Here is a 16848-nt window from a genome sequence, read left to right as displayed (position 1 = left end):
TGAGAGATTATTTACTCAACTTTGTTTGGAAAATGACAAAGACTACAATCATTAACTACTTCACATAGAAGTGCATTAGTTATCTAAAATTGCATGTCTAAAATCGATTTTATGCACTCTGATTCAGTGTTAGAATTCCAGAAAAGCAAAGACAATGATTTGCGACACAATTTAATTAACTCAAAAATGACGTAGCCTATATGACTGATTTATTTGCCAAATTTAATGAAACTAATTTGAAACTACGAGGTGACCAATTAAATTTAATCAGAACTAAAAGCATAATATCTGCTTTGTTGCAAAACCTTTTTCTGTACAAACAAAACTTGGGAAGAAGAGAGTGGTCTCAGTTTCCAAATCTTTCGAAATTGCAAAATAGAGATGAAAATTTGCTTGCTTACTGTCAATACCTAACTGCTGTTCATGTAGACCTGAACCAAAGATTTGAAGACATTCTTCACTTGGATATTCCTGACTGGGTGTTGAACCCTTTTGCACATGGACAAACTCAAATCCCAAACATGGATGAATTCAGACTAATACAGAAGTAGTTTATTGAAATATCCACAAATGAGAAACTTAAACCAATGTTTGAACAAGGATACCATGAATTCTGGTTCCAGAAACAGATTCCAGTTTTATATCCTGTATTATGGGTTTTTGTACAGAAGTTGTTGACTGCTTTTCTGTCTTCCTGTTTGGTAGAATATGGATTCAGTGCCGTTATGAACCGCGTCACACACACACACACACACACACAAAAAAAAAAAAAAAAAATCGACTAGAAATTAGTGATTATGGGGATTTGCGGTTGCTGCTTACAAACACTGAGCCGGACATAAATACACTCAAAAGCTCTCATCAAGTTCATCCAAGTCATTAATTTTTTTAAATTTTATTCTAAACAAAAGTTATAATTTCAATAAATACTTCTTCAACAATTTTTTCCCCCAATTTGTAATTTTTATATTATGCATTTATGTAGCTTTTTCACTTCGGGGTCTGTGGGCAAGTTTTGACTATAAAAAGCGGTCCATGGGTCAAAAAAGCTTGGGAACCACTGCTCTACACATTTGGAATTGTTACATATATATATATAGTGAGAAATTTAGAACTAATACTTCACAAAGACCAAAAATTGAAATTCATAATTAATAAGTTTCAAATAATCTTATAAATGCAACAAAGAATTTTAAAAATGTTAAAATCAAGCGCGAAAATACTAGGCATGTTTATATTTTGTTTTCAAAAAGTATTGTTTTGTAATTAGCTATATATATAGAAAATTTTTAATAACTAAGTTTGCTAACTACATTTTTGGTTAATTTGAATATCTTTAAAGAAAGAAAAACTGATAAATTGCTTCTTTGAAAGATAGGCATTAACTATCTGGAGAAGGATTTTCTAAGGATAACTGGCTGAAATTTATAGCTTTCTTGGTCTAATTTAGAATTTTTGATTTACTGGGGAATTTCCTGCACATACATAAAAATGATAAGTTACTAGAATTTCTGAAAATTGTATTATTTGCATGTGAACTTCAAATCCAAATTATTCAAATAATAATAATTATAAAGCCAAATTCAAATTATTCCATTTCTTTGGAAATAAAAGGTAGATGGAGCTTCAACACACAGCATGATGCATTGTACCTAAACATAAATTAGTCCTATTGCAGCCTAATCAATGTAGAAAAGGCACAAAGGAGTGCTAGTCCGATATGTTAGATGGTAAGCTAATGACAGTAGAATAACAGGAATAATAAATTGCTCACTGGAGATTTAAAAAAATAGAGTTCCTGTCTGAACCTTAAAGTTTCTGGATATGCTGATAAAGACAGGTGTATAGGTTATTCTTATATGTCATCTCAACTGTTAACCAAAATGTGCAAAGGTTTCAGGAATCGAATGTTCCCTCGTTGTCTTTTTTCCAAGTATCAGTTACAACCTAATACTATTGTATTTATGAATGCTTAGCATGCTTGTCTTGTTCTCACATTAAGAAAAAGCAAGGTGTTCAAGTTAGAAATGTAATATATTTTTGAAAACTTTGTCTGTTTAAGTTGTTTTAGCAAGGGTACTCCTATTTGTATTGTAAATTTAAGCATTAAAATATGCTAAAAGGAATTCTGTATAAAATTAACAAAGCAAATGAATTGAACTAAATCTGTTACATATTGAAAGAAATGGAACAATTTATTAGCAAAGATAATAATAATAAATAGCTTTTCATAGACTGAAAACCAAAAATTTTCTGAAGATTGATAGAACAATTTGAAGTTAGCTTAGTGGGAAAACTTTTCAAGGACTACATGATGATTCATAAAAGTGATCAGGCCATAAATTCACCAGTTAAAAATATCTGTTTTCTCATATATATATATAATGCAAAATGAGTAAATCATCAATTCCTGTGATTACTGATTTGATTCGGAGAATATAAAATAGATGTCTGTGCAGAAATTGTATGAATTTTGAAGTATAGATTGACTTAAATATTTATACCACTTTTTAATCCTGTCAAGTATTCATATTTTAGTTTTCTTGACTGTTATATAAAAAATAACAATATTATATATAGCAGTCAACAAAACTAATATTTAATCTGTAATTGAATAATATTAATTAATTATTTTAATCAATAATTTATTTAAAATATTAATTGATGTTAATATTAATAATGATGATTATTTTTTAATCATTGGATTAAGAAATTGGAATGAAATTTTTGGCATTTTAAAAAATTAACCACTAATTTAAGGAAATTGTAGGACAGCTAAATAAGCTATCTAGAGAGTAATTACTAAGAAGATTATCCAGAAATGAGAATTTAAGAAATATGAATTTTTTTTCCCGTGTGTTCTAGAAGTTAACACAAATGTGTTGCTTGATTTCAGCTACTCAAAATTCTTGAGATGTTACTTTAATGAACTTAAAAAGGTTTGATTTATTTGATTATTTTTTGAAATTACACTCTTTTGCAAAAAAAATCAAAGCACCAAGAAGGACTTTTGTGATCCTGATGGAATTTGGTATGCAAAAACATCTTGATCGAATATGCAAATGATCAAAGTTTCAAAACAAATGAACAGGAATTGCGATCATAGCGTGCATTTCTAGTGCGCAATTCGCAAATTATAAAACCAGTAACAGAAGCGGAAAATTTATCTTTTTTTGTTCTGCCATTGTAATTCCACAAAGAAGCAACTAAAGATGCCTTATGACGATATCCAAGACCTTACAGACAACTAAACGACTTCGAACGTGGTTACATTGTAGGATTGCGTGAAGCTGGGTGGTCATACCGAGCAGTAGGCCGCCACCTGCAGCATACAGACACTGCTGTGCAAAGTTGATGGCAGCAATGGTTGCTACAAGGAAATTGCCGAAAAAATGAAGGCTCTGGAAGGCCAAGGAGCACAAATGCGAGGCAAGATAGGATGATTGTTCACCAGGCCCGAACTGCCCCAACAGTATCATTGTCAAGTATTCAACACACTACAGCAACGTCTACACCTCCCGTGGTATCGTTCACCATCTCACGCCGTTTGTCTGAGCAGGGTTATGCTCACAGAGGCTTTTGAGACATTTGCCTTTGACCCCCACAACATCGGAGAGTCGTCTGGAGTGGTGTCAAAGCCGATCATTATGGCTGCCATCAGACTGACATTGTATAGTGTTCAGCAATGAATCCCGCTTCACTCTTGAAGCAGATGACCACTGTGTTCGTGTCTGGAGAGGACAGGGCCAGCAGTCCCAATCAGCCTTTGTTTTACAAAGGCATAAAGCCATAACCTTGGTGTGAGGGTGTAGGGTGCTATTTCTTATGACAGCAGGTCATTTTTTGTCTTCCTCCATCCATCTTTAACAGCTCAACGATATGTTGATACCATCCTGAAGCTGGTTGCATTACCCTTCATGGCACGTCATCCTGGGGCCATTTTTCAACAAGATAATACCAGGCGACATACCACTCGCATATCTCTGGACTGTCTCCGTACGGTTGATACTCTTCCTTGGCCAGCAAGATCACCAGACCTTCACCAATCAAGCATGCCTGAGATATGGTAGATTCGGACACCACAAAATATTGTAGATCTGGAGGGATAACTGATGAATGCCTTAATGTGTTGCAAAATGACATTAGGAACCTCTACCACTCCTTGCCTCGACAAATTCAAGCATGCAGTGCCACCTGGGGCGGTTCGACCAACTACTAATTTGAACACTCGGTGGGTGACTTTGAGCTGTGAACACGTACTATGACCTTGATTTTTCAATCATTTTATTATCTCTGTATGAGCTATACACATATTCAATTTCATCAAAAACAACCACTTCCTTCATGGTGCTTTAATTTTTTTGCAAAAGCGTGTATTCGATTGATTGTTTATTTTCAAAAACTGAATAAATTGCATAAAACATGGTGTCTAAAAATTTAAACATTAATGTGCTATGTTTTTTATAATCACGAATTAATTCGGCAACCATATTACTTTTTTGATGTAGTCTATCTGTGACCCATTTAAATAGTAAGTCTTAAATTAAACGAATCATTTAAAGTATTTTCTCAGCTGTTACATATATATGAGTATTGCAACTAATCCAGATATGTTCTCAGATGTTTTATTAGTGACCTGCAATTGCTTTTTTTCATGTATTTTCATGCTATTTGCTTACTCCGTAGCTATAATTTTACTTCCAGCCTGGTTTTAACTTTCCTAAATATAAAGTCTACCTTTGATGTAATAAAACAAATTCTTTTATTTGAATTTTATTCTTTTTTAAATGCTTGGGAAAATGTTAAAGTAAATGATACATCTTATTGTGGTTACATTTGAGTTAAAAAAATTACAGATCTGAATTATTTGTAACTTAAATATAACTAAAAAAGACATGACATTAATTTTTGTATTTTTTAAAATTACTGTTTGTTTTAATTTTTAATAGAAGAAACAAACTGTATGCTTTTAATATTGTGCTGATGTATTTTTTAATTCTATATTAGATGACAGATCTAGGTCAAAGGAGAAAAAAAATTTTATTGGAAGTTTGAAAAGGAAGTTAAGCTTTCGTAAACCACGGTCGAAATCAGCTGAAAATAGATCAGAATCTGCAGAATCTAATTATAGTCATGGGAGTAGTCGCAGTGCTTCCACAGATCGCTTTAAACATCTTCCTGGTCATAAACTTTCTCCGTTTAAAGGAAAATTTATCGGTTAGTGCATTTTTAGAAATTCTTTACCTTTAATTAGTTTCTAGTAATAAAATATCGTGTTTCAAGTTTGGGATAATGAATGTGTAGATTAGTGGTGTGTGTGTGTGTATGTGTAAGTGTATATATATGTATGGGTGTTTGTATATATATATATATATATATATATATATATATATTGTATAGGTGTGTTTATAAGATATAAATTATGAAAGACAGTTACTAATAAAATTACTTTAATGATAGTCCTTTTAATTTCTGATTTTAACTTTAATGCATCTCCTTTCAAAAATCCATATTGCACGATTTGCATCGTCATTTAATCTGCAGTGCTGTGACCTTTTATCTAATGGAAACAAAGGAACCAAGGAAACAAAAAACTACATCACCTGGGAAAAAGTGAAAAAGTATGCAAAAAATTTAGCTACTGTATATGCACTTACTCCGTTGCTGTTGTATTGCAAGCACATAATTAACCACTTGGCAGTTTCATCTATTATCTGAAAATGCTATTTGTTTTATATAATATATTTTGTGAGTGCAGATAGCACCCATTGTGCTGTGCCAATCAAGGAACTATGTCTTCATAGTTGTCAAGTATTATAAAAGCATTGCCATATCTGTGATTTCTATAACTACTCTGGCCACGATTGCAGAGGTAATTGAAGTCTTCTTCTCTCATCATATCATTTAAAATATCACAGGTGTGTATGTTATGTATGTGAGGTGTGTATGTATATACAGTAGCACACAAAAAAACTGCATCACCTGTGGAAAAGTGTGCAAGTAATGTGTTTTGTATAAATATACTACGCAAGGATATCATATTATTACAACAAAACAAAGTTGTAGGATTGAGCTTAATCAAATTTTAGTAGGATTAATAAATTATTTACATTTAATTACTCAGAAAAATGAAAAGAATAAAAAATGCAGTATTTAACAAAACACGGAACAAAGCAAGTAATTTAAAAATTTTGTAGTTAATGTAAATTATACATAATTGCAGCCATCATATTATGTGTAATTGTATGTGTTTACATTCACAAAGATCACTTCAATATTTAGTAAATCTTCCACGAGCTGCAATGAATTGGAAGTTGATCTTTCAGCACTATCCGTATCTTCAGGGCAGATGTTTCTATTTTATTTGGCTTATAATTCCTTACTAAATGTAGTATTTCATCTCAATGTACTCCATCTTTGATATGATTTAAATCAAATTCCTCGTCATTATAATTCGCTTCCGATAGTGAAGAAAGGGACACAGAGGTTATTGAAAACGAAAAAATTTCAATTCACAAATTAGTCGGTATTCTCAACACAGCAATTATAGGACTTCAGCAGCAGAACTTTGTAACCGAACAAGAAATTATGTCTGTTTATAGAATTAAAGAGAAAGTATTATCACATAAAATGAAGCAACTTTAACAACTTACATTGAAAGAAATGTTTAATAAAGTAAACAAATAAATATTAAGCTTTTTTTTTTTTTTTTTTTTTTTTTTTTTTTTTTTTTTTGTAAATTTTGATACCCTTTAAATCATAATTGTTCTTTATTTCATAAATTACGGTTTCATATTTTTAATTTTATAATTTCTGTGTACCATCTTACCAGATTTAAACTGATGATCTATAATTAGGAAAAACTGATAATTCGGAATCTCCGAAGTCCCGACGAGTCCGGATTAAAGACTTTTGACTGTATTATTACATGGATATCTGCCAATCTGTGTGCATGTGTATGACAATTTTTTCGTTCATGATAACTCTTATATAACAAACTTCCAAAAAAAACTGAATTTTTGGTATTTTAGCTTTCTGCATTTATCTAAAAGCAGATTAGATATTTTGGGTGAAACTGCACACCGGAAGTGGTAGTTTACTTAACCGTAAAATGTTTTATTGGACTACTGTAAGAGTGGTACTAAACTTGAAGTGAAAAACTATATTAAAATATAATCCGAAACTTTGTTATATCCGAACTGGGACATGTTCTAACTGGGGTGTAAGGATGCTTCCATGTCTCATTAGAGGTGAATTTTATGCAAACAAGCTCCTTTTTTCAAAATTAATTTGAAGCAATTGAGAAATGTGAAGTTGTGCAGTTTTTTTAATCTTATAGTCTGGAGAATGGGGATGAGCTTAATTTGCAACACGTTCACTGTATTACTTGAATTTGTTGCACCAAAGCTTCACTCTTGATTATGAAAAGGTATCTTTCCTAAAATAAGCCTGCAATCTATGGTAAATTTTGCGTATTTTCATTGGTGACTGTCAATAGAAATGTACTCCTGACACAGATTTTGTCGGCTGCTAAATGAAGCATGGGACAAGCCAACTGGTTTAGTTCCTTAACCCTAGGCAATCCAACTTAACGACCTCAGCTGTCCACTCATATGCGGGTACTTTTCCTGATGCTCAGCTAGTAAAAGCATATTTATACTTGATTGCCAGTAAAGCTAAATGAAGCATGGGACAAGCCAACTGGTTTAGTTCCCTAACTCTAGGCAACCTAACCTAATGACCTCAACTGTCTACTCATATACAAATAAATTTCCTGATGGCCAGTCAGTAATGGCTTATTTATACTTGTTTGCTGTACATGTTTTTGTATGTTAAATTTATATAAATCTGTAGTCTTAAAAATATCATGTCCTAAATATACTTGATATTATGTGTGCTTTTTATTTATATAAATAAAGTACTGTTTGTTAATTATATTTTTTTCTTTTATGCTTCCAAACATCAATTATATATGGTAAGCTAATAATTAATTGCACTAAATATTTTATATAACTTTTTTTCATTTCAAATAATTTTCTCATACCTGTAGTAATTGTATAGATTTACAATTCTAAACTGCCATATATTAATTAGTTTCCTTTCCCTACAGGACAAAAACATTTAGCTGTTCCAGGTAAGATGTAATTCACTTAAGAATTTGTTTAGGTCCATGAAATATGAAAGGAAATTTTAAAAATGTTTTTTTCAGGCAGCACTCGTAGTAGCTTAAGTGAAGCTTCAGGAATAAGCGCCTCTTCCAGCCGAACCTACATCAATGAAAATTCAACTTTGGTGGTAGAAACTAATGAAAATGGTATTATTAGGTAAGTGGTTTCATAAATTGAATAATTGAAGTTTTTATATTATAAAGAGTATGTAAAATTGGAACTCCTTTTCTGTTATGTAATGTTAGACGAAACTTGTCAGTCTACACTTTTTATAGAAATGTTGATAATCATCATTTGATGGAATAAATTGGATATCACACTGTAAAAATTATCTTCCTTTCTTCAGTTGTGGATGGTGAAGCTCTAAACCCAGCACAGCCTACAATTGAGAGCAACTGTTGGAGTTTGGAAAGGAAAGGTTATACCAAGAGCTTGCCTAAGTAGTTTTTCAATATGATAAGATTCTTAATGCATGCAGAAATGAATAAATGCAAAGCAGCGATTGTATACTAAAATATGAAATTATATAATAGTAATTATATACTAGAGCCGAGGTGCTCAAACCAGGCGTGCAAGGCGACCCGGCAAGCTTCGTTATTATTATTATTTTCCTGCAACAATCTTTCTTGGGGTTGCACATAGAGAGGGTTCAGTGGGGAAGGTGTCAGAAACTTGGTTGTGGTCTTGTCTTGGGTTTTGGAAATATCGAGAGTAATGGCGTGTCTTAACGTGATCATTCTTATCACCTCTGTCCAATTTAAAATGACAATGCAAATGTGCACCTTGGGCCTGGGAGGTCTGGCTACCCAATTTCTAAAAAAAGAGGGAGAGATAAATTCTGGAAATGCCTGTGAATGACATGTACATGAACTTGAACGCAGCTACTGAGAAGGTCGAAAAATTTCACCGACAGGAGTAATTTCTGTATTATGCCTGCAGGTCAGAGTCGACCCTTGATTCGATTGTATGACACAATCTATTCAGTATTAACAAGGTACAAAAGGCAACTTTTGACCCGCGTTCTTCACCAGGCTTCTTCGAGTTTTTGGCAGTGACTTTTTTACTACTGCAGTGCCATGAGTGGGCCCAGCAAAAGCTAGAAGATACATAATTACAATTCCAGCTGGGAAGAAACGTATTGCTTTCTTGATGTGAAAGGAAAGTGCGTGTGTTTGCTGTATGCTGCTTCTGTAGCATTGGCCAAGAAACATAATATGGAATGTCACTTTCAGACGAATCATGGAACTACCCGGAGGGTTTGGAAATTAGGAAGAAGAAAGTATGCGAGCTGAAATTGAAGCTTTCAGGGCAGCAATCAGTATTTTTAGGCCTGTTTCAAAGTGCAAAAATGCAAAAACAGCTTAGTTTAAAATTGCTCACTTGCTGGTGAAGAAGAGAAAACCATTTCAAGATGATGAGTTGCTGAAGGAAGCATTTTTTACGGGTGTCAAAAACATCTTTGACGGATTCTCTAACAAACGTGAAATCATCAATGAGATGCAGGACCTTCAATTATCAGAGAGCCCTGTTTTTAAAGAGAATAGAAGCACTTGATGATGACATGCAATTCTCAACTGAAGAGAGACTTAGAAATATGTGAATGGTTTTCTCTCCAATTTGATGAGTCCACAGATATTTCCGACATGTTGCAGTTAGCTGTTATGATAAGAATGGTATTTAACGACTTTTATATTAAAGAAAAATTATTAAAAATTCTGCCTTTAAAGATGAGAATGTGATGAGAGGACATTTATAACATTTTTAAGACATTTGCGGCAGAAATTGGCTTGTGGCTTAAAAAGCTATTGGCAGTTACCATTGATGGAGCATCTGCCATGACAAGAAGAATGGCTTTGTCGCTTTGTGCAAGAAAGACAGGTGTTTTCCAAACTTCATGTCTTATCATTGCGTCATTCATCAAGAAGCGTTGTGTGCAAAGATACTTCCATTTGAAGGCGTCATGGATGTTGTCACGTCAATTATCAACTCTATTCATGCAGCTCCTTTGCAACACCGCCATTTTGGTAAGACACTCAACCTCATCTTGCATGAAGAAGTCCGATGGCTGAGAGGTAAAGTTCTATCAAAGTTATTATCTCTAATTGAGCAGATAAAAAGAGTTCATGCAATCTAACCCTGACAAATTCGGTAAACACATTGAAAAACTAAATGACTCTTTGTGGATACTTGATGTGGCTTTCCTTGGTGATATCACTGAGAAACTCAACATTTTAAATCTGGATCTTCTAGGTTAAGACAAGGAGCTGGCTCAAATAATGGGATCTGTGAAAGCTTTCATAGCCAAATTAACATAATGGATGTCTCAAATAAGATCAAAGTCCCTGGTTCATTTTCCAAATGGGGAAAAAATGGCGAATGATGATAACTTTGGGTCCTTGCGATTTTCCGGCCGTCTCAAGGTGCCACTGGACGAATTTGAAAAGTGATTTCAAGATTTCAGTTGCCTGGAGCTAGTGGTGAGCTTTATTGTCAACCCATTTATTCACCACAAAGCAACTGAAACCGCCACAGCAATTGCAAGAATTATTGCCGCATAAGTGGTGAGTGAACCTTGAGCTGGATATAGTCGAAATGAAGAATGATATTATCCTTCCTGCAAGCACAAGCCACAGATGTAGACTTCCGGAAACTTTTCAAAAAAAAGAGTTTTCCACAATTAAGAATTGTTGCATATAAAATCAAATCTCATTCTGGGTCTGCCTACCTCCACGAATGTCTATTTTCAACCATGAACATTATCAAGTCTAAGAACCAGAGCTGGCTTATTGATTCGCGTATTGACAATTGCTTGCGTGCGGGAATCTCAGCGTATGCACCTAACGTACATATGTTAGTGGAAGAAATTCAGAGTCAAAAATTGCATTAAGGGCCACATCATAAACAAAGGAGACACGACTATATTGTAAGTAATAAAAACTTTGTGCATGAAATGTATATTTTGTTCCTATTCCGATCCATTTTTTCAATCTTCTGCATGAAGGCGCCTTTTTTCTTATGGGCTAGCATTAACTAATAATGTGATAATATCGCCAAGGAATGGCCTGATTATTACCCAACACAGAAATGTTATGTGGTGCCCACTTTGCTTTCTGAAACTGTGTTGTGTGCCCCAGCACCAAAAAATGTTGAGTACCTCTGAACCAGAGCATATCTATTTATATTAGCCACATGTTAGCAGAATTGTTCCACAAAATAATTCAGTTTTAAGTTATAGCTAAAAATTTGATATGTGAATATCCTTCATAATATTTAACTCTTTTATGACCAAAAGGCCTTTCATTCAAACAATGAATGGCCAAGATCACATGCTTTTTTTCTACCCTCCCCCTTAAGTGTACAATAATCTTAAGGTGCAGTTTCCCCAAATGCATTTTATCAGTTCATCTTCATTGTAGACAGTCTTGTTATAAAATGATTCTTTTGTGATTCCTTATCTTTAGATTAAAAGTGACTAAGTATACACTGAATGGTTAATGGAAGCTCTTACGTTAGGCACTAGAAACAATATGATTTGAAACTTTTGTGCTTCTTTTTTCAGGAATGAATGGAGGGGGGATTGTTGAGAATCTTGAAATTTAATTTGAGGTGTCTTGATATTTTAAGCAAACAAATAAGCAAAGGCCTTGGTCTTCAAAGGGTTAATATGTAAATTATGAAGAATATTTAGATAGAGCCATAAAATTAAAAAAGAAAAAAGATTTTTACCCCTATGCATGTATTAGTTAGCACTAAAAAATTAAATATTTAATTTTGTTACTCAGTTGTAGAGTAAAAACTTTGCTGTGTATTTTGGAAAAGTTTATCAAGAAGTATTTTTCTGTATAAAAATATAATTACATAACTGTACATACTAATATAAATATGAATGATCAAATGAACAAATGTGATAAATTCAGAATTTGATTTATTTTAACACTGTCATTTCATATATTAAATATCTTTATAAATTTTTATTTTGCTATCCTGTATATAATTTAAGAAATTTTAAAGACAAAGATTTTATTTGATTATCTGTGTATTGCAAATAAACTCATTTTGAAAATTTTTCAGGCGTTTCATGATTCCAAATTCTCTTATTAATAGAAGTAAATGGAAGAAAAAGGGTGTCAAGTTACATATATTTAATGATCATGTATTTGTGGCCAAGCATCTTTCAGGGTATATTACTATTATTATTATTATGTTTTGTGATTTTTGTTAAAACATTTAAGTGCATCTCTAATCTGATGGTAAATCATTTTAATTCTTCCTTAAAGTGCCATACATACTTATTTACACCAAAAAAGAAAGATAAACTATTTGAAATTTGATAGAAACCTCAAAGATGGCATATTTTTGTGTGTGCAAAGTAATCTTTCAGTTTTCAAATCGAATGGCTTTAGTAGAATTCCTGTAAGAAAGTGACACTACCTTCATACCTGCTGTAGTTTTTACAGAAAAAAAGCGCAAAAGATGAATTTTTCACTGTTTGTGTTTCCTTCACTCAGTACCATGTGGTGATTCACAAAAATATATGAGCATATGAGTGATGGCACTAATAAAGTGTAAACATGTGAATAAAATGTGAAATACATGACACTTTAGAATAAATTACAAGGAAATTCCAGGTGTATGAATGTTGAAATAAAAATTATACAGTACAAAGTCCAATATCCGGAATGATCTAAAATCTGGACCACCAGTCATTTTTTTTTGGGGGGGGGGGTTCTTAATCTCACTTTGGCACTAAATAAAATACATCATTATTGAAGAAATAATCATTTTAGTATAAATTTGTGTGATCAATAATTTGACTCCGTGGCTGCTTATCTCTTGGCATACATCTCAAAACAAAGCATTCTATATATAAACATTCTTAATTTTACACCAACTATTATTTTATATCCTTGATGCCAACCTGGCAAATCATTATTTATTATATTTTTCTTTCATCGCCACATGTTTATCAACACATAAGAATTTGAGTAATGACTCATGCAGTGATGCATAAACAATTTTTTTATATTAATAATCAAATAAGGAAGAGTATGGTAATCTTTTCTATTGACATTATGTTTGCCCGGATTACAGATTTAAGTGCTCTAAGAAATGTTAATGAGGAAAGATTTAACAAAATTCATATGCTAAAAGTAGATTTTGTTAATGATACTCATAGGCTAAAAGATTACATTTAGTGCTATTTTAATTAAGAATAACTGATTTGTTAGTCACACACATTCTGATAAAACAAATATATATCAGTGAAAAACTAGTGTTGTATAGCCCTTTAAAATTATTTATTTATATTTATTAGGTCAACTACTTGTAAAGTGTGTCAAAAATACTTAACCAGGAGGCCTGGGAAACAAGGCTATGAATGCAGAGGTAGCTGTTTTTATTCTGTTATAAAATGGCATGTACTCGTGAAAGAAAAAAAAAAAAATGTATTATTTTTTCTTCTTTTTCTTTTCAGGGTGCAACTTACAGTGCCATAAAAGCTGCCATGTAAAAGTTACTACCTATTGTTCAAATAGTTCTGTAAATTCTATGGAAGTGTATGTATTAGAATTTTTTTAAAAACAGTTTATTTTTTGCATCTGAAATTATTAGTTCCATAACATTGCAATGAAATTAATTTTTGTTATTGTTTTCAGTGAATATATTCATGATCCCAGAGGGGCAACTCCAAAATCAATCTAATTTTCAGGCCGCATTTAAACTGCAAAGTATCAGCATATGAAATTGCTTTGTACAACATAGGATGCTTCATACTGTATTTAAGTCTTTCATTAATAAGTGCGCCATTGTGTAATATGTATTTTTTATCAAATCACTCGATGAAAGCTGTAGTTGCTTTATAAAGTTGCCATTATAAATGAATGTTACGCACCAGTTGCCTGATACATACATATATATATATATGTATATTTATTTACATGTATGCATAAGCATATAAATAAAAAACTAGTGATATAAGACTTTCAAAGCAAAAATTCTTATTATGCCTCTTAAAATTATGTTAAGAAAGAGTTTGCTTTAAATGATTATAAAATATATTTGTTAATTATGATAATTTTCTTGTAAATGCTCATAACTTAAAGGACCAATATAGTGAAATGCTTTACTTATCCTTGTTAGGAGCATTGGAATTTAATTTGGTACCCTTGCTTTTTTTTATATTCTGTGTTCCTTTATGTAGTTTTATATTGTTAAGTGTGTGTTTAAGTAAAATGTAAACTAAAATCTTAAATCTTGATTCCACCCGCTTTATTATTTTCTTTTTTGTTTATTTCACCTTGTTATAATTTGTTCCTATAATTTTAAATAATGTTTATTGAAAATATTGTTGACAATCGCTAATTGCTGTTAATATGTTAAATGTTTAGAAAATATGTTCCTGTATTTTTATAGAGCTGATTGTTATCAAGTGATAAAAGTACTTATTTACATTAGAATGCTCAGAAATATTGATTTTATCTCCTGTTGTTTTTTAATGTTTTTATCTTACGGATTTGTTTATTTTTAAATATATGTTCCTGTCATGATTTTTAATTATATGCTAGAATACCTATAAGGTACTGTTATAGCAGTCTACAGCTAATTTGTTTGTAATAGAGGCCAAGTTCAATAATTGTGTATAATGTAATGTTATGGAATTATTTATTATCAGGGTTGGAAATAGGATATTAATTTTAAAAGGGTTACATACGTTTTTATCTAAATGTAGTCTATATTACTTTTACAGGCAATTTATTTTAATACGTGACTGAAAATTTTTAAATTTGAAATAATTTGTTAATATTTTTAATGGTGAACTTTGTTTTGAAGTTTATTAAAAATGTATTCATCTTAATTGGCATTAAGTAATTAATTTTAAAATATAAGTAAGAACAACTTGGTTGATGATAATTAGTTAAACTTCATTATTTTTTAAACTTTTTTAAAAGCAGCAAAATCGGTTAATTAATATGAGGTCTTTTTTTACTATTAGTTGAACTAATACTATTCTTGCAAATCTATTTATGGATTTCCAATTCAATTTTACTTTTTGTCTCAGTTTCAGAAGTTAGCTTTCATTTCCAGGTCATATTGTATGTCTTTCTACACATAAAATCATTATAGTTATGGTCAGAGCTTCATTAACTTCTTATTTTGTGCTGTATGACTTGGAAAGTTTTGTATGGTGAAGTCTGGATATGCATCCTTTATGATGACTTATGCAACATAATTCAACCATAAATAATATTTTACTCACACAGACATAAGATATGTGTATGTATGTATAATCTATTAATTAACCCTGATAATCATCTAATGACATAAGCTTATAAATTATGATCATAAACTCAGTCTTTTATGCCAAGAGATTCCCTTCATTTTACATCTTTTGAACAGTACTTTATGCAAATCAAGATATTTATTTTATAAATTTTTATTAAAACAATTAGTTTTCTTTCTGATTGCTTCTTAAAATTTATGACTGGAAGTTGTTAGAATTTAATAAATTTAGTTTTATGTCTTAAATGTGGAAATAAGTGTGACCTGCTTCTTATGTAATATGTGGTTTTGTTAGTGTTTATTCACATATATGTATATCCCTTTATAAGTAAGATATACTGTATGTAAATTCTACTATCTATTCATTCAGTATTAATTATGCATTATGTTTAAAATAGTTATATAAAAGAAATATGAAAGTATTTTGCAGTAAGATAATCCTTATCTTTTTGTTCATTTAAATATAATGTTCAAAATGTTGTGTATAAATTTTTGGAATATTCTGTACTCTAAATTTTATATTGGAATACAGAATAATCCATAGCATGAATAATTCAAAAAAAAAAATGATGGCTATCGCTCTGTGTACTTTTGCACTTAATCCTTTTATTTAACTCTTTGAAATTCATCTTGTGTATTACATATACATTTTTTCTATACATTTGTTATTTGTACAAGTATTTGTACGATAATTTAAATAACCACATTTTGAAAAATACAACTATACAACTTTGCCTTTCTATATCTCTTTCTATGTTTAGAGATGTGTATGTGCATATGTGCTGTAATACTCTTATAGTCTAGATAACTAAATTTGAATTTGTGTACTATAAATACAAAAATGAAATTATTTATTTTGCTCCAGACTGTTTCTTTTACATTAGTAACAATATTTAATTTTTGTAATTAAATAATTTATATTTTCTTTTTAAGGAACTGAGAAAGCCTTTCTTCCTTCAATGAGGTCTCCTACTAAAATGTTTGAATGGTCAGTAATATTCCAGTGATATTTACTGCCATGGATACTCTGTTTTAAATGAACGTCTTTTTGTTTATTTGTATCAATGATTTTATATGAATTTCTTTAATTAAAATTATTTTAGTATGACTTCTATTGTATATTAAACTTTATTATTCAGAATATATTTAGTATATTCTTATGGCAGTATTATTTTTACTTTAAAACATTTTGAACACAGGTAGTCCTTGACTAATGACAGCCAAAAATTGAAATTACAAATTGTCTCATTTAAGTTTACCACCACATATACACATTGATTTTGTATGTATGCTTTGTTGCAATATGATGATCATGATGTCACTGCAACTTTAAAATGTGTAATATTATTTTTGCCAAGGTTGTTTATTTTTCATTATTTGCTTGTTGTTGTAAGTAGTACAA

At 31.1% G+C, this 16848-nt stretch overlaps 1 protein-coding gene across 6 annotated transcripts in view; it reads left to right on the top strand.

Moving 5' to 3' along the window:
• The window catches only part of LOC118201149 (uncharacterized), a 98129-nt gene extending 81575 nt beyond the window's left edge, over positions 1-16554 (top strand). For 5 of the 6 annotated variants that reach the window (XM_085823148.1, XM_085823160.1, XM_085823151.1 and 2 more), the window contains 7 exons: positions 5008-5217; positions 8111-8134; positions 8210-8324; positions 12240-12347; positions 13483-13553; positions 13642-13723; positions 13823-16554. In XM_085823148.1, the coding sequence (XP_085679274.1) occupies positions 5008-5217; positions 8111-8134; positions 8210-8324; positions 12240-12347; positions 13483-13553; positions 13642-13723; positions 13823-13868 (656 nt within the window). In that variant the 3' untranslated portion in view covers positions 13869-16554. The remainder of the gene's footprint in view (positions 1-5007; positions 5218-8110; positions 8135-8209; positions 8325-12239; positions 12348-13482; positions 13554-13641; positions 13724-13822) is intronic. The other variant, XM_085823153.1, reaches the window with a different exon arrangement.
• Positions 16555-16848: the final 294 nt, after the last annotated feature.

Source organism: Stegodyphus dumicola, chromosome 1, assembly GCF_044657685.1.
Source record: "Stegodyphus dumicola isolate Sdum_Otavi_A_Nest chromosome 1, ASM4465768v1".
Lineage (NCBI taxonomy): Eukaryota > Metazoa > Arthropoda > Arachnida > Araneae > Eresidae > Stegodyphus > Stegodyphus dumicola.
The sequence above is the reverse complement of the archived record's forward strand: the minus strand, read 5'-3'. Positions and strand labels throughout refer to the sequence as shown.